This window comes from Lutra lutra, chromosome 6, assembly GCF_902655055.1.
Source record: "Lutra lutra chromosome 6, mLutLut1.2, whole genome shotgun sequence".
Taxonomy (NCBI): domain Eukaryota; kingdom Metazoa; phylum Chordata; class Mammalia; order Carnivora; family Mustelidae; genus Lutra; species Lutra lutra.
Window position 1 is genome coordinate 70,902,739 of NC_062283.1, and position 19,664 is coordinate 70,922,402.

Here is a 19,664-nt window from a genome sequence, read left to right on the forward strand (position 1 = left end):
CAAATCACTAATTTACAAGGTAAATCTTGAGAGGTGGTTGATTGATCAAATGTGTAGGCAGATAAGAAAGGCAGAAATGCTGTGCAAGGGTGCTGTCAAAATGACCTTGGGGATCGCATCCACTGGCTATGAATCTCAGTGCAAAACACAAGAAATGTGACTCATATACTAGAGCTGACTCTTGTCAGTTCTTTTTTTCAGTTTTTTTCAGTTCACACTTTTTCAGTTCAATTATTTGTCCATTCCAAAACACTTTGCTAATCCTTATTATATGTCAGTATGCTTAGGGCATTGGATACATATATGAGTAGGACACTGATGTCTTATCAACCCCAAACTCTCAGTTTTGTGAAGAGAAAATTTCTAAGTAGTCACAATCATGTGAAAGGATCTACTGGGTACACATTGCCAAGGGGGCAGTGACAGCAGACAAAATGGCAGAGAATAGCTAAATTTTGAAGGATCAACAGGAATTAACAATTCACCAAGTCAGAAAGATTTTTAGTGTACTTGGAGCAAATGTTGTGAGAAGTGTGGCTCCCAAAATGAGGCTTGAAAACTGGGTTAGCTACCAAAGGTCCAGAGACCTCCCTCTCCTTGTTGCCAACCAGGCACAGCCCAGACTCCGACATTCTCTATGTAACTGGAAAGATTTGTTTTACAAGTTTATGTAAGGTTGAAAAGGTCTTCACCTCATATCATGGTCACTTGAATAAGACCAGTGGTAGAAATTAGGAGTTCAAAGTCCTGAGAGTGGCTCAGAGACAGGTGAGGATGTGGAGTTTGTTGAGGTTCTTGAGAACCAGCTTAAGCACAGCTAAAATACTAGAAGTGTGTGTCACTGGGGAAGCCAACCTCTAAGATAACCTCCAATGATCTCTGCCTCCTGATAGTCACATCCTTACAAAATTCACTTCCTTAAATGTAGGTTGAACTTGTTGACCCTCCTTTAAAGAAGAGAATAGGGGAGAAGTCCCATTTCTGATGATAAGTTATTAGAAAAAACATGTACTTTCCCTCTCCCCTGCACTTTGTCTCCCTTGCCCCCAGTGCTCATCCTGGATGAAATCAACTGCCATGTCTTCAGGCAGGCCCTTGAGGTAAGGACTGAGGCCTGCTAATAGCCATGCTGAGTGAGTTTAGAAGGAGATCCCTCCCCAGTCAGACCTTCAGATGTGACTACATCCATGGATGACAACTTGACTGCAGCTTATTGAGACAGCTTGAATCAGAGACACTCGGTTAAGCTGTGTCCAGACTCTTGACCCACAAAACAAGGAGGTAATAGTTGCTTATTGTTTTTAGGCAGCAGTGTTTTAGGATAATTTGTTGTGCAGCAATCATAATGGATACAGTCACTATTCACTCAGTTTCTGCAAATCCCATACTTCTATAAAGACCTCACAGCTTGACTCCAGAGAGCTGTTATTATTAACAATCATGATTTCCCCTTGAGAAAATAGATTTCTTTCAGGCTTGAAAGATGTAAAAATATGGATGAAAAGCTAAGGGATTCAAAATCTGTTCTGATGTTATAAACTTAAGAGGCAAGATGGTGAAGATTGTGGTTGGGGGCAATACTCAGACCATGATCCTATGGCTCTTGTCCATCTGAGACCCTCTATTTTAATTCTTTCCCATCACCCACACCCCACCAGAATATAATGTTCAAAGCATGTAATGTTCAAAGCTGGGCAAGCACTCGGGATGGCATCTGGGAGTCTAACTACAGATGTGCTGTCAAGCATAGGCCTTTGTCCATTGGCCTACCCTCATTTTGTTTCTTTCTATTTTACCACAATACTGAAGTTTAGAATGATTTGGACTTTGTGTATGTTTATGCAGCCTTTCTGGTATACCTGTCCTTTTATTTTTACATTATATGACTTTTTTCATCAGATGTTCATGAGAAAAATGCCTTTCATGGTGAACTAAAAACCTACCTAGTCTTATTCTGGTATAAAAACCAATTTGAAAAGCCAAAGTCTACAATGAAGACTATTAGCTAAGTAAAAACATGTCAATCTTTGACACAATTCATTTGTTTAATTGAACATTTGTTAAGGAACAAGAAAAATATAGAGTACAACAATAATTTAGAATCCTTCTAAATATACAGTTTATATTTCAGAACCTAACCCATTTCTTCTCACCTTCATGACACAGGAGAAGAAAACCTCCTGGCAATTTTACGACGAAGATGGTGGAAATATATGATCCTGGGACTCATCGACCTGGAAGCAAATTATCTGGTGGTCAAGGCTTACCAGTACACGACTCTGACCAGTATTCAGGTACTGGCGGATCTTATGTCTTTCTCACCCTCCTCAGTTTCCAGATGTAGTTTGCTTTCAGTTTAGTCACCTGGAAATCTAAATACTTCTCTAAAGGTTTTGCAAGAGGGAAATTGGGTGTTTAAAAATTAACTTGTGCATTATTTCCATATCTTATTAATTTTTCTTAATTCAAATGTAATTGGATATCTTTTTCCTCTTTGTTCTTATTAGACTGTAACTATTGAAAATGTAGGAAAATATTTTCTAGCTATGAATACTACCAACTAATCTTATGTCAGTAGGAGAGTTATTAATAGGCATAAAAACAGAGCCATTTTAAACACAACTTAAAACATCTTAGAACACGTTAATGGACTTTGATTAAGTAACCAGTGCTTAATAATCTTTTCTTTTAGCTTTCTTTAATGAGGAGATTTTGCAACCGAAAGGGACAGAATCTTCCCTAAAAGAACAAGATGCAAATTCCTAAATAGTGTTATTCATGAAGATAGCCACTCTGTCCTCCCTTCCTCCCTCTCCTTTTCTTTTAGGCACATGGGTGTGTGTACACACACACACACACACACACACACACACACAAACACAATTGCAAGTTTAAACTTGGGTTCTCACAACTTTCACCAGACACCATTTCCATTCTTCATTATACCATAAATGATACACTTGACCATTTTTTCACCATCATTTCCCCTTTATGGCCATATTATGAATTTTATAGTATTCCAAGGCTCTGGGATGAAAACAAAATATTATTCATATGTTATGTCTTACTTAGACTTGATACCACAACAACATTCCTGCCATTCAAATAATTTACTTGGAAAAATAATAACAAAAATGCAGAATCAAGCAAGCAGACCAACCACCTAAACATATTTAGATTGTGTAGATTGAATGGGAAGTTGTCTAAGCTGGAATGAGATGGGGCTGCAGGCTTCCTCCTGCATGCCCAGTGAGACAGAAAGGATGCTTGTCTACCTAAACCCATTGAAAAGAAGTCCAGAGCCCTTATACTAATTGGACCACAATGACAACAGGGAAATGCTGTGAGCTAATTGGCTTAAAGTTGGACTCCCCAACCCAATACAGGATGAGATTTCTGATTGTCTCAGACTCATGTTTTTCAGGAGTACTACTGGCATTTTGGGTGGGGCAATTTTTCATGATTTGGGTCCCTTTCCTACTTTATTGGTCATTTAACATTCTTAGTTTCTGTCCACTAAAAGCTAATAGCATCTTTTTCAGCCTTATAACAACTATAAGTGTCCCTGTGGATTTCCAAATGCCCTCTGGCAGGGGAGTACCATCTCTGCTTTGAGGGTTACTGGCTCACCAGTCAGCACTCACTCGTGGCGTCAGGATGGGATCAATCCCACTAATCACATGTCACCCACTGCAGGAGGAGAAAGGTGAATAAATGATGGGAAATCAGCTATGTGCCCCCATACTCAGCTTTACTCCCACTCACTTCAATGAGTCCCACAACAGAAATAGGTATCTCTCTTCTGTGCTCCCGTGGCACTTTATTTGTTAGCTCTGTCTACAGTCTGTCTTACTGAAGAATGATGTTTGAATATTCCTACCTACTCCACCCAACTGTGAGTTCTTTCATAGCAAGGGTAATTTCTTGTTCACCTCCGAATTTCTAGTACCTACTAGAAAACCCAGCACATGCCAGGTACTCAATAAATGTTTAAAGAAGTTAATTCAATTGCATTGATTTCCACTGTTTGGGGGCACAGAAATTCCCAGCAGTTCTCTACCTAAATGTAGAGGCCTCCAGAATGTCTTTACAGATAGGGCAGGCGAAGGAAGAGACAAGTGTTAGCTTTGTGGCAGAGCTGAGCCCATTAGCCCAGAGCCAAAAACTGTAAGTGAGCCTGGGGAGAATGAAGAGGAGATGTTCTCCTTTGAAAATATAGTTGGCTTCTGTGGGGTGTTTGTTTGTTTGTTTGTTTGTTTGTTTTTAAGCATTGTAAAGTCACAACCAATTGTTGGTTTCATAAGTTCTATGGAGCTTTTTTGAATTTTTTTTTTCAATTTTCCTTTCTCTTTCTTTCTTTTCTTTTTGGAACAGTGGCAATTTATTCTTAACAACTGGTCTCATGGTCTTCAGGTGTTTAGTTCAACCCATGTCGTACCCCACCATCCTGATCCATCCTGCTACCTCTCTCAAATTCATTCTTCAATGCCTATTTTAATGTTCCATTCTATGAAAAAGTTTATCTTAATTCTTTAGCGAGAAAGAAAAATAATAATTCTACTGGAATATCAGTTGGTCTTCATTGTAATTTACTGAGCAAGGAATAGTGAAAAGTAAAAAAGCAAGTTGAATCTAACAATTTTAGAATGACTTTGCCATGTACAACAAATAAACCTATTAAATAATAATAAATGGTCAGAACAGAAGGCATTTGTTCTGGAATCATGTCTGTACAGCTATTTAGTAATTTAATTTTGTTTACTCATTGGAAATCAGTAGAACTAACAAGTGCCGATAATTTTTCCTTATTTCTATAAATATTAATTCAGCTTTTAATATGTGTTTAGCTTTTACTCATATTAATCAATAAGGAAAATATATTAAGCCTCTGAGAAATGAGCTAGTTATTGCAAGTGACATAAAGAGAAATGAATAAGCCTTGCCCTCCAGAAACATATGAATTGATAAAGAGCATAAGAGGCAAAAATCTATCGATAGCAATGCCAAGTACTGCAAGAGAACAGATGCCTAAGTGCTACAGTTTCCAAAGAAGGCAGAGATGATGTTTATTTCCAAAGACCAAGAAAGTACCCATTCATATGAGATATCTAATCTATAAGATTAGATAAAATGTAGAGAAGATAAAATGTGGGTATAGATTTTCACATGGGATGAAGAGCATGACAGAAGCGTGGGGGCAGGAAACCCAATGAATATGATTGGGGAGCAGTTATTCCAGTTTGATTCATCCAGTCACTAAAAAAATAATTATTTAATAATTCTATGTTCAAGACATTTCATTAAGTGGTGAATAAAGTTGCAAGCAAAAATAGATACAAGCTGTATTCTCATGGAACTTTTAGTCAAATAGGGAAAGCAGCATTTGGTCAAATAATCAAACAAATGGATGTATAGTTTTAATGAAAGATAAGCATTCTAAAGGAAAGCAACACAGTTCTATGAGAATGGCTGTCAAACCAACCTGACTTCAACTGGCAAGCTGGGGAAGGTTTTCCCCTGAAGAATTGATAGTGGAACTGAAGTCTGAAAGAGGAGTGGAAGAAATAGATGTATTCCTGGAAACTTAAAAACTACCAAGACTGAAACAGGAAGAAATAGACAATCTGAACAGAACCCCCAGCCAATAAGGAAATTGAAGCAGTAATCAAAAATCTCCTAACAAACAAGAGCCCAGGGCCAGATGGCTTCCCAGGGGAATTCTTCCAAATATTTAAAGAAGAAATAATACCTATTCTATTGAAGCTGTTTCAAAAAAAAAAAAAAGAAATAGAAGGAAAAATTCCAAATTCATTCTATGAAGCCAGCATTACCTGATCCCAAAATGAGACAAAGACCCCATCAAAAAGGAGAATTACAGACCAACATACCTGATAAGCATGGATGCCAAAATACTCAAGAAGATCCTAGCCAATAGGATCCAACAGGGCACTAAAAGGATCATTCACCACTACCAGGTGGGATTTATTCCTGGGATGCAAGGGTGGTTCAACATTCAGAAATCAATGAACATGATAGAGTACATTAATAAAAGAAAAGAACCATATGATCTTTTCAATTGATGCAGAAAAAGTATTTGATAAAATAAAAGCATCCTTTTCTGATTCAAACTCTTCAAAGTATAGGGATAGAGGGACCATACCTCAACATCATAAAAACATCTATGAAAAGCCCACAGTGAATATCATTCTCAATGGGGAAAAACTGAGAGCTTTTACTTTAAGGTCAGTAGACAACAGCAATGCCAACTATCACCATTATTGGTCAACATAGTACTAGAAGTCCTAGCCTCAGCAATCAGACAGCAAAAAGAAATAAAAGGCATTCAGACTGGCAAAGAAGTCAAACTCTCTCTCATTGCAAATGACATGATACTCCATCCACAAATTACTAGAACTCATACAGCAATTAAGCAATGTGGCAGGATACAAAATCAATGCACAGAAATCAGTTGCATTTCTATATACTAACAATGTAACTAAAGAAAGAGAAATTAAGGAATTGATTTCATTTGTAATAGCACCAAAAACCATAAGATACCTAGGAATAAACCTAACCAAAGAGGTAAAGGAGCTATATTCTAGAAACTACAGAATACTTGTGAAAAAAATTGAGGAAGACACAAAGAGATGGAAAAACATTCCATGCTCATGGATTGGAAGAATAAAGATTGTTATAAACTATCAATGCTGCCCAGAGCAATCTACACTTTCAATGCAGTCCTTATCAAAATACCATTGACATTTTTCACAGAGCTGGAACGAACAATCCTAAAATCTGTATGGAACCAGAAAAGACCCTGAATTGCCAGGGGAGTCCTGAAAAAGAAAACCAAAGCTGGGAGCATCACGATGCCTGACTTCAAGTTCTGTTACAAAGTTGTGATCATCAAGACAGCATGGTATTGGCACAAAAACAGACACACAGATCATTAGAACAGAATAGAGACCCCCAAAATGGATCCTCAACTCTACAGTCAAATAATTTTCAACAAATCAGGAAAGAATATCCAATCAAAAAAAGAGTCTCTTCAATAAGTTGGATAGCCACATGCAGAAGAATGAAACTAGACCGTTCTCTTACACAATACACGAAGATAAATTCAAAATGGATGAAAGACCTCAATGTAATATAGGAATTCATTCAAATCCTGGAGGAGAACATAGGCAGTAACCTCTTTGATGTCAGCCACAGCAACTTCTTTCAAGACACATCTTTAAAAGTAAAACTGAACTTTTGGGACTTCATCATGTTAAAATGCTTCTGCACAGCAAAGGAAAGAGTCAACAAAACTAAGAGGCAATGGGAGAGGAATGGGAGAAGATATTTGCAAATGACATTACATATAAAGGGCTGGTATCCAAGATCTATAAAGAACTTATCAAATTCAGTACCCAAAAAGTAAAAATCCAGTCAAGAAATGGGCAGAAGACATGAACAGACACTTCACCAAAGAAGACATCTAAATGGCCAACAGACATATGAAAAAATTCTCAACATGACTAGCCATTAGGGAAATGCAAATCAAAACCACAGTGAGATACCACTTTACACCAGTTAAAAGGAAAAATTAACAAGACAGGAAACAACAAATGTTGGCAAGGATGTGGAGAAAGGGAAACTCTCTTACACTGTTGGTGACAATGTAAGCTGGTATAGACAGTTTGGAAAACAGTATAGGGTTCCTCAAAAAGTTAAAAATCGGGAAACCCTACAACCCAGCAATTGCACTACTATGTATTTACCCCAAAGATACAGATGTAGTATAAAGAAGGGACACCTGCACTCCAATGTTTATAACAGCAATGTCCACAATAGGCAAACTGTGGAAGGAGCCAAGATGTCTTTCAGCAGATGAATGGATAATGAAAATGTGGTTTATATATACAATGGAATATCACTTAGCCATCAAAAAGGATAAATACTACCATTTGCATCAACAAAGATGGAACTGGAGGGGATTATGCTAAGCGAAGTAAGTAAAAAAGAGAAAGACAATTATCATATGGTTTCACTAATATGTGGAACATAAGGAATAATGCAGAGGACCACAAGGAAAGGGAGGGAAAACTAAATGGGAAGAAATCAAAGAGGGAGACACACCATGAGAGACTCTGGACTCTAGGAAACAAACTGAAGGTTACAGAAGGGAGGGGGTGGAGTGATGGGGTAACCAGATGATGCTATTAAGGAGGGCACATGTTGTGATGAGCACTGAATGTTATATGCAACTAATGAATTGTTGAACACTACAGCAAAAACTAATGATGTACTATATGTTGGCTAACTGAACTTAATAATAAAAAATAAATAAAAATAAAATATAAGAGATAATAGACAAATAAATAAATAGGAGGGGTGGAAAGAGATCTAAACAAAGAAGGCAATGGGCTTAAGGCCCTGGGTAGGAAGGGCTGTGGCAAGGATGAAGTTGGAGACCAGTAATGTGACTGGGCATAGGGAATGAAGACTAGTACAAGATGGCCTGGAGAAGGAGGCAGACACCAAACATTATGAGTCTCAATGGCCAGGTCAAGTGTTTGAGTCTTAAGGCTAAGTGCCATGGGAAGCCAAATTTGAGTCTTAAAGAAAACTCAGGCCCTAGTGTAGAGAACCAGTTAAAGCAGTGGATTCTCTTAAAGGAATAGAGAAAGACAGAACTGAAGACTTAAGTTGGGACCATATTGTAGGAGATCTTCAATGTCAGTAGGAAGAGTGTGACTTAATTTTATAGGTAAAAGAGAGCCATGAAAATTTCTGAGGAAAGAAATGATAAGATGTGACCCTGTAACCCTTTTTCAGAGCACTTCTGTTTTCACAAGCCAGAATTCATTAATAGTTGGCACAGCACCAAATACTTTTGTTTCTTGATTCTTTTAAAAATAGAGACATAAACCAAAAAGACACCAAGAGCCTGCCTTTGCTTTTTCTTCCTGCCCTTTGAGTTCGTTCACCAAACGTAGGGTTAGATGTCACAAACAACTGATACATGAAACTTGAAAGGAAAACATTTTTTTCTTTTTTTTTTTTTTTTGGAAATATATATTTTTGAAATGATTATAGACTCACAGGGAATTGCAAAAATATATAGAGTCTTTTGCATCATTTATGCAGCTTTCCCCAGTTGTGACATTTTATATGACTTTTGTATGATGTCAAAACCAGTATATTGATAATGGTACAATACTGTTAACTAGACTACAGACCTTTTTCAGTTTTCAACCCCTTTTCTTTCATTCATGAATGTGTGTGTGTGTGTGTGTGTAGTTCTGTGCAATTCGATCCCATTTGTAAGTCTGTGTAAACACTAGCACAATTAGGATACAGAACTGCCCCATTACCACAAAGCAACTCTGTTGTGCTCCTGCTGTGAAGTTGCACCCATCCCACCAACCCATCCCTGTCATCTGGCAACCATTAATCTATTCTCCAGCTATATGATTTTGTCAGCAGGAGGATGCCATATAAAATGGAATCATGCAGTGTTTAACCTTTGGAGATTGGTTTTTTTTTCCCCACAAAGCATAACGTCTTTAAGTGCATCCAGATTTTTGCATATATCAATATTTTATTCCTTTTTATTGAAGTATAGTATTACACGGTCTAGATGTACCAGAGTGTGTTTAACCATTCACCTATTGAGAGACATTTGAATTGTTTCCACTTTGGGCTTTTACAAATAAAGGTGCTATGAACATCCATGTGCAAGTTTTTGTGTTAACATAAGATTTCATTTCTCTGGGCTAAATGTGCAAAAGTGCATCTGCTGGGTCATATGGAGAGTGCCTGTTTGGTTTTAGAAACTGGCAAATGGCTTTTCAGAGCTGCAGCACCATTTTACATTCCCACCAGCCATGTATGAGAGGCCCAGTTGCTCTGTATCCTCACCAGCACTTGGTGTTATCACATCTTTTATTTTAGCCATTCCAAAACATACATAGTGATATTTCATTGTGGTTTTATTGTGCAGGTTCTTAGGAGCTAATGTTGAACATCTTTTGGGGAAAAAAAATGTTTTAACTTTGCCTTCATAGTTGGAAGCTAAAAAAAGTTAACAATGGCAAAAGTGATAACATATTAAGGAAAAAGATGATGGAGGAGAGACATTGACGTGAAGAAACCCAGCTGTTTCCCTTATTAGAAAATGAATAGATTTATAAGGATTTATAAAGATTGTATTCTAAAGACACCTTTGTGAGTTTGTATCTTTTGACTTGCAGAGAATGAATAGATTGTGACGGATTAGCAGTGACATTTGGATAAATCCTAAAAGCACTGCTATTTTTATAACTGTGCCATACGAACCATTTCAGTAGAGATATCAGCTTTACAACTTCTCGCCTAAAGATTATTCATCTTTTTTCAGCCGTGTAGTACTAAAATGCAAACAGATGAAACTGGTGCTTCTGTGAAATCAGAAGAAAGCTGGTCTCTTCAAACATGGTATTTGGCAACTAAAATTAACTCACGTTGGAAATAATTTGCAGTACTCTTGCTGATAACCATACTGAGGGGTCTGTACCTCTAACACATTCTCCTCCTCACATGGTGTATACTTCAGAGCACTTTCCATTCTTCTGGCAGTTTCCATCAGAGGCAAAGGACAAGAAAGAAATTCCTCTGGCCCTGGTTATTTTCTTTCTGTCCTGCTCCTCTGACTCAGAACATGTTGGGAACAGTTAATACAGAATGCAAGGCAGCCTCCCCAGTGTGTATTGTGATATCCAGCTCTGAAATTAATTCTACAAGGCATACACACAACATATACATGTAACATACACATCATGCTAAGATATACACAAGTGACAGTTTGTCTTATTGCTTTATGTAACTCTCAGTCATTTCTGGGTTTTCTCTTTGTCAATTTTCAGTAGGCTATGAGTTAAGTTGTATCAGATCCAGAAAAAGGCTGGGTAGTTTGTACATTGTTATGTCGAAAATTTAAGCCGTGTGAATAGACTTGCCCTTCAGATGTATTTATTATTTCAAAAATGCCTATGCTGTGGTTAGAGGCTGGGGATATGACTACTTATCAGACCTGAGCCCTGCTGTGGGGCAGTGGGAAGCTATGTTATCAGTTAGGATACAATATAGTAGGGTGATGAAGAAAGTATGCATTAGTATCTTTCCTGGAGACAGGAGAGGGGTACCACTCATCCTCAGGACTCATGTAACTCTGGTCCCATAGTCAAGAAGTTATGATATAAGAGAGAAAGTCACTAAACTTATTTGTAGCCAACTTGTATTTCCACCTCCATGGATGAGCCCAGAAACAAAAACTGCCTATGCACGTTAGAAACAGATCCATGGGCTTGAGTTTACAATTATGAGTTCAGCTTTTAAGACTGTATTTCCTTCTTTACCCTTGCTGTTTTACCTGTCCTTAGTGTAGGACTATGGCAGTTTGTGACTATTCAAAAGATATTTTAAAGTACATTTAAAAGCAAAGCTTTAAAAGCAGACAAAGTTCTTACCCTTAAAGGGAATATGATATTCTGAATATCTTTCAGATTTCTTAAATCTGGACTTTTTATTTTCACGATTGTAGAAGTAACCCAAATATGTAAATAAAATAAAATTTAATAAATAAATAAATAAATAAATAAATATGTGATTGGACACTGCAGGTTTCCTGCCAGCTTTTTAACCTGAGAAAAATACAAACTTTTCTTTTTTTTTTTAAACACATTTACTCCCTCCTGCATATCTGTAAGGACCTTGAAGGTGAGACCTGTGTATCCGGTATATAGTAAGCACTAAATAAATTAGTGCATGATTCACAGTGGAAAATTACATTTCCAAAAAACTTTATCCTATTTTTCTGGAAGACAGATGTATAGACAAATTACAGTGCAGTCTGAACAGTAGTAAAATGGAGCTATGCACAAATGTTATGGGATTGCAGAGAGGAGGGACTGCTTCCACCCGTGGCAGAAAGGACTCTCCAGAGGAGACATTTTGGTGGGGTCTATAAACCTAGACTTTACTGACAGCATGAATCCCACAGTAAAACAGGGCCACTTGGTTTTTTGGTGATTGTCAGCTCCAATGGCTCATGTAGACAGGTTATAAATAAGTGAGATGCCCTTATCTATTTGTTTTCTGTCTGAACACCAGTTTTCCCACTTCGAAGAATTTAAAAACCTGCCTGCTGGTGTGGTCCTGGGTATGCACATGTAACACTGCATGCAGTGAGCCTTGTTTCCCCACAGTCCCAGGCAAAAATAATCCAACAAACAATGACACATCATATTGTTCTGATCCCGCCACCACCTCCAACACCTTCCTCAGTGACGTTCCTCTGTCCTTCCTGCAGATGGAATTTTCCTGGTCTTCCAGCATTCTCAGACGTGTCTGAGATCCATGTGACAGTGAGTCGGCCAAGCTGGTACACCCACTGCTTTAGCCAGCCTCCAACATGTGGTAGAGGCTCAAAAAATACCAGTCCTTTTACTCACCTATTTTCCACTGCATGGATTCTTTCCATTGGTCCAATTTTAAAAAAAAGATACATGTTGCCTCAACTAGACTGTGCTCTCCACACACACTCTCACTCTTGGACAGCAAACTGAAGAAAAGCAATGAAAAATTGTGCAGTTGCATGCAAACTGTTCTAGGTGAAAGACCTTGTTTGAGATACAAGAAGGTTAGGAAACCCACATTCCAATTAGCTTTACCACTGATTGATTACTCTATTACTTCACATAAGACCATTTGCCAGTCAATAGAGGTGAAATCTCATAAACATTAATGAGATTGCTTCTAGGTACAAGCAAAATTCTTCTAGCCCACTCTGTTTGGGAGTGAAAATATCAAGGGAACTTGTATAAGCCAATATAGTTATACCCTACTTGGAATTATGTTTTCACATTATCAGAGCTAAACAAACCTTAAAACCATGGAATGCTGTTGCTTGACAAGCAAAATCAAGAAAATTTTCTCCTCTGGTACAGATATACCACTTTTATTTTGCAACGAACATGTTCCTGAAATATTACTTCCAAAAATAAATTTTTACAAATGATTTCTAATTTTAATACTCTGGGAAATATACAGGGTATTTCTTATAAATTGAAAAATCATTCTGTACAATGAATAGTAATTATTTCTGTTTCCATAGATATACTTTCAATACACTGAGTTTGTGAAAAGTGAAACACTCCTATAGTCCAGTATTATGCCACACACAAGATTGATATTTTCAAAGTTAGAAGCCAAAATACCTGTTATGTTTAGTGGATAAGAGTGAACAGGGCAGAGGGGAAGACACAGGAGGCCTGGCTGTGGATATCCCCAAGGTGTCTATGTGCTCACATGGATTAATCGGTTAACCACTGACTGCCTTACACCTCCCAAATGTGCATGCTCTCTACAGAATAGAATCAGAGGAATTATGGGCAAATGGACACTTTTTTTTTTTTAACAATTTTTTTTTTAAGATTTTATTTATTTATTTGACAGAGAGAGATCACAAGTAGGCAGAGAAGCAGGCAGAGAGAGAGAGAGAGAGGGAAGCAGGCTCCCCACAGAGCAGAGAGCCCGATGCGGAACTCGATCCCAGGACCCCAAGATCATGACCTGAGCTGAAGGCAGCGGCTCAACCCACTGAGCCACCCAGGCGCCCCCAAATGGACACTTTTAATCGATGTTTTTCATTCATTTAAGTAAGGAATTACAAATAGATTTAGTGAGCACCTCTAAATTGTGTGTGTGTGTGTATGTGTGTGTGTGTGTGTGTTTATAAAAGGGGAAAGGACAGGGAGACTGAGAAAACAGGACCAAGACAGAAAGCACAGTACTGAAAACAAGTCTTCTAATGTCCAAGTAAATAAAATTGCAAAACTCAAAGTTTTCTTTACTTTGGAAACTTATACCTTAGAAGCCTTAATAGAAACAAATTAAAATTTTAAAAGTCAGAGTGTTCCAGTATGATTCAGTGATTCCACTACTGGGCATTTACCCAAAGAAAACAAAAACACTATTTTGAGAAGATATATGCATCACTATGTTTGCTGCAGCATTATTTACAATAGCCACAATAAAGAAGCAATGTAAGTGTCCATCAATAGGTGAATGGATGCAGAAGATGTGATACACACACAACACACATGTATATATACAGTGGAATATTACTTGGCCATAAAAAAGTGAGATATTGCCATTTGCAACATATATGGATCTCAAGAGTATTAGGCTAAGTGAAATAATTCAGAGAAAGACAAATACCATATGCTTTCATTTATATGTGGAATCTAAAGCACAAAACAAATAAATAAATGAATAAAAATGGAAACAGAATGATAAATACAGAGAACAAACTGGTGGTTGCCAGAGGAGAGATGGTTGGGTGATGGATGAAATAACTGAAGGGGATTAAGAGATACAAAATCCCAATTATAAAATAAGTAAGTCACAGGATGAAAAACAAAAAATAGGGATGTAGTCAATAATAGTATAATAACGTTGTATGGGGACTACACTTACTGTGGTGAGAGTAGTTTTATGTATAGGATTGTTGACTCTCTGTGTTGTACACTTGAAACCAATATAAAGATGTTTATCAGCCATACGTCAGTTAGAAAAAAAAAAGGTGTTCCAATTAGCCATGCTTTAAAATCCTGCCAATTAAGGCTTGTTGCCCAAACGTGTTCATTTGGCCTTTAAGTGATTTTTATACATATGAAATCTTTTGATAGAAATTTAGAGTCATGTTTTTATTTCAAGTCATCCTCCCTGCCTTTCTTCAAGCAAAATTCTATAAATAACATCACTGGTAATTTCTCATAGTTTTCTCCAGGTAATTACTTCCTTGGTTTCTTGAAACATTAAAGATTATTAATAAAATGAAAGAGAGGGCAAGAGATTTTATGTGTTGGTTACAAGATTTGAGGATTTTCTTTTTTAAACCACTGATCTAGTTTGGCCTCGTTTAAAAAACAATCCTATATCCTGTAAAGGATTTAATTAGGGGATACAACATGAAAAGATAATGGACTTGAAAAGAGCTAGTTTGTAACAAATAGCTTCTCTAATTAGGCAGTGTAACATGAAAATTAAGAGTAGGCAAACACCAAGTGGTTTCATTAGAAACATCATTCTATATAAGAATTCTCTTTCTTTTCAAATAAAAATGTCCTTGAGGTAATAACAATATTTTACTATATAAGATGTAAGCAAAGTGGCTTAGTAAACATAACCAAATTTATACTTTCAAATTAATATTATTCCTTTTTTAAAGATTTTATTTATTTATTTGACATACAGAGATCACAAATAGGCAGAGAGTCAGAGAGAGAGGGGAGGAAACAGGGTCCCCGCTGAGCAGAGAACCCAATGTGGGGCTCCATCCCAGGACCCTGGGATCATGCTGAAGGCAGAGGCTTTTTTGAGCTACCCAGGCACCCCTCAAATTAATATTATTCTTCAACATGCTTTTTATTACACACTTATTTAGATGTGCCTGCCATTGTTCAAAATATCGTGGAGTTTCTTTGACATCTTCTGAGCCGATTTTAAGTCATGCAGATTTCTTTTATAATTTATCCTTCCTTTGGATCCCAAAAGTATTATCTAGCTTAATCCAGCATTTGTGCTCTTTCCAAAAAAAATAAAACCTACTCTTGAAGAATGAGCAGTTGCTTCCATTAAGGATATTCCAGTGAGGGCTCTGAAGGCAATTTTAGAAAGTTCAAAATGTTTTTGAGCACTGAGAGCTTCATTAAAATACACCCATGACCTTCCAGCATGACTACCTTGAATGACAACCATGTCCAGATTGAACAAATTCCACTGTTGAAGAAGATTAGATATGTAAACACCTTCATGCCCTGTTCAATAAGTGGCAGCTTTCTTTCCCTAAAAAAAAAAGTCATTATTTCTAAGGCACACCTTTCTTTATGTATGAACATAGCTTGTGTCATAGGCAGAACAATGACCCTCCAAAGATATTAGAGTTCTAATCCCTGTAATATGTTACTTTATGAGACAAAGGGACTCTCAGATGTGATACAATTGATGAATCTGAAATGATGAGATAATCCTAGATTCTCTGAGTGACCTCAGTATAATCACAAAGGTCTTTTGAAAAGAGGAGCCAGAGTCAGGGCGGTGCGGGGTGGGGGGAAGATGCGGCAATGGAAGCAGCCTAAAGATGCTACTGTCTTGGCTTTGAAGATGGAGGAAGGAGCCACAAACCAAGGAATGCAGGTTGCCCTAGAAGCTGAGAAAGGCAAAGAAGGGGGTTCTTCTTGAGGGCTGCCAGAAGGTACACAGCTCTGTGAACATGTTGATTTTAGGACTTCGGACCTCCAGAACTGTATGATCATGCATTTATTTGTTTGAAGCCACTAAGTTTGTGGTCGTTTGTTAGAGCAGCAACAAGAAATGAATACATTTGGAGACAGTATTAATTCTTCCTCCACCCCCAGGCAGATTTGAACCAGAAACACACAGGTGCAAAGGCAATCTTCTGTTGTCTGTCTGTGCTGGTGTTTCCATTCTCTGAGAAAAGGATCCTGGCAAGGACCTATTTCCTCTCTGTGGTCACTAAGGTCCCAATGCTCCCAGCGCCGCCTAGATGGACTTCTTTGGAGGACCATTTTGGTACTGTCTGCCATGGACAGACATCCAGGAAAACACTCTTGCATCATGATTGGTTGCCTTTACAGAAGTGCCCATTTTGATTCAATCACTACACAAAATTCACCTGCAATTAGTACTTAAAGTAGGATGATGTACTTGCACTATAAAAAAGAAAATACATGCATTAGCCTGCTTACTTTGGCAATGCTTTTGAAGGGATGTGTTTGTTGATAAATCATAAATCAGTAAAAGTCTTTGAGATGCATTAAGAATGAAGGGTATAGTCTTAAAGCTGCTAAGACTTCCCCCATCAAATAAATAAATAAAATCTTTTTAAAAAGATTTTTAAACTCAGTTAGTTGAGCGTCCTGCTCTTGGTTTCTGATTAGGTCATGATCTTGGAATCTAGAGACAGAGCCCCCTCATCAGGCTCCACATTCAGCAGGGAGTCTGCTTCTTTCTCTTTCTCTCCCTCTGCCTCTTCCCTTGCTCGAGCTCTCTCTCTCTCTTTCAAATAAATAAATTAATTAATTATTTTTTTAAAAAGCTGCTAAGACTTTTTAAGACTCAGACCATAAGAATTAATAAAAACACCAACCTGTGAGAAAATAGCAGGAATTATTTCTGTCCTTCTTCCTGTCTTCCCTCTTTTTTATATCTTCTGGGTCAGGGGCCAGTTACAATTCAAGATCCCCTGAACAGAAAGAAAGAATATAGCTGAGCATTTTCTGAAGCCATCAGCTGGGGGACTCTGTCGTCCATTTAGGAGATGCAACACCATCTGGGCCAGAGAATGAGGACAGAAATAGGTGCTACACAGAAATGCACCTTCAGCTCCTTTGGCTGAAGTCCTCTCAATAAGCAGCTTTAGGCAATACTAGTTACCTCAGTGACAGCAGATTCCCCCCAAATGGTTCAGAGAAGCAGAAAATTTTCACCATTCAACATCTACTATCTGCCAGACAATGAGATAAGCACCTTTGGACCTTGTTCCAAAGTTCCCTTCTCAATGGGTCTTTCCCTGGCCACCCTGTTTAAAATCACAATCTCCTGCCCCATTCAGCACTCCCTTCTCTCTCCCCTGCTTCATTTTTCTCCATAGTTTTTATCTCCATTGGCATACTATATATTTTGATTGTCACTTAAACTCCATAAACATAGAGAATTTTTTATTATTAACTAGATTTCTTATTTCCTAGGATAGCGCTGGGCACCTTCTAGGTGCTCCACAAATATGTTTTAGTGAATTAATAAAATATTTAAGGGGCCCTTGTGTGTACCAAACACCATCTAGCTTCAGAAAATAAAACTTGAGTGCAAGAGAGAAAAAAAATCCTTTCCTTATGGAGGGTAATTGTGTCTTAGCATAGTAAGTACAATTTGATAATACTGAGACCAGTGGGAACCCCCTGAGGGGGCACTTAATTCAGACTTGCGAAGCCAAAGAGGGCTTCTTAGAGGAAATGTCTCAACTGAGCTCTGAAAGATATGTCTGAGTGGACCAGGGGAGGGGTAGTGAGAGAGACGGACATGGGAACTCTGGGCAGAAGGAACAGCCAGTGCAAAGAAATGAGTTGAGAAAGACCATGACATGTTAAAGAAACTAAAAATGCTTCTGCATGGAGTTTGAAAGAGAAATGGTCAAAGAAGGAATGAAGAGGCAGCTGGTGACAGATCACGAAGGGACTGACAAACAAGGTTTAATGCTAAGCCTAAGGGACTTAGGCTTTATCCTGAGAGTTTCTAGAGTAGTAATGATATGATGAAATTTGCAATTTAGAGAGTTCATTTGCATGGCCTGATGAGGAAGGGGCAGACAGGATAGGGCAAGTAAAGAGGTTCTAGAGAAATATAGGTGGCTAAAAAGACAGGACTCAGTGACTTATTTGATGTGTGCATTAAGAAGGCTCAATCCACGTTTTATTCACCCATGTGTGTAGCAAATATTTATTGAGCGTATATTACATATACCTTTCTATGAGTTCTAGATATATAGCATAAAGATCATATTCTTAGCCTCATGAAGTTTCCCTCCAAGTTATACTTAGTTTCACTTTTGTTTTCTCTCCAACCAGAACATGAGGGAGTAAGATATGCAAAGATATGGGGAAGAGAGTTCTAAGGAAAGGAAACAATATAAGGGTGAAGGCTCTGGCATGTTTAAGACACAGAAAGAGTGAATAAAGTTACTGGCAGTAAGAGATGACATTGAAGGAGGAAGTAGAGGCCAGACTACATAAGGCTAATATAATATATATGTTATTATATATAATAATACATATGTTATTTTATTTTATATTATTTATTACATAAGATCTTATTACATAAGATCAAGAAAAGCATTTTGGATTTGTTCTAAGAAAAATCATTTGAACGTGCAGAGTGCAAGGTGCAGAGTGGGGGATTGATGTGACCTAATTGGTATTTTTAGGTCACTGGGGCTGTGGCTGCTCATGGAGAGTTGACTGTACATGGAGGCCACTAACTGAAAGATGCCGTGACTTGAAGCCAGGTGCTAACCACAAAGGTGGCTAGAGCTTGGGGGATACATTTATAAGATAGAGCCAATAGGGTTTTCTGAGTATTTGTATGAGGGATGTTTGAGAGATTCAAGAATGATTCCTCGGTTATTGGACTCAGCCACTGGGTTGTGCCATGTGGTAAAATGAGGAACACAGGGGAAGAGCAGATGTGGAGCAGAAAATCAAGATTCTGCTTTGGCCACATAGGCTTGAGCTTCCTGTTGGACATCCAGACAGAGCTTGTAGAGGCGGGTGGGGATATGTATCTGGGGTTCATGAGAGAGGTGGGGGCTTGGATTATTAATTTAGAATCATTTTTAAATAGATGGGGTTGAAAGTTATGGTCTGATTAGATCACCAATGGGGTGAATGTAAATGAAGAAGAGAAGGAACCTGAATGCTGAGCCTTGGGACCTGCCAACATTCAGAGACCGGAGGAAAGAGGAGACCCAGAAGAATGTGATAGACCCTGGAAGCACGTCAGGGAAGTGTTTCAGGAGGAAAGGAGTGACTGATTAGATATCAGGGTTCGGGATTCAGACC

General features: G+C 38.0%; 1 protein-coding gene across 4 annotated transcripts in view; it reads left to right on the plus strand.

The window, feature by feature from the left end:
* Positions 1–19,664, plus strand: part of SLC35F1 (solute carrier family 35 member F1) — a 403,322-nt gene that overhangs the window by 320,859 nt on the left and 62,799 nt on the right. For all 4 annotated transcript variants that reach the window (XM_047734861.1, XM_047734862.1, XM_047734863.1 and 1 more), the window contains exon 3: positions 2,167–2,294. In XM_047734861.1, the coding sequence (XP_047590817.1) occupies positions 2,167–2,294 (128 nt within the window). The remainder of the gene's footprint in view (positions 1–2,166; positions 2,295–19,664) is intronic.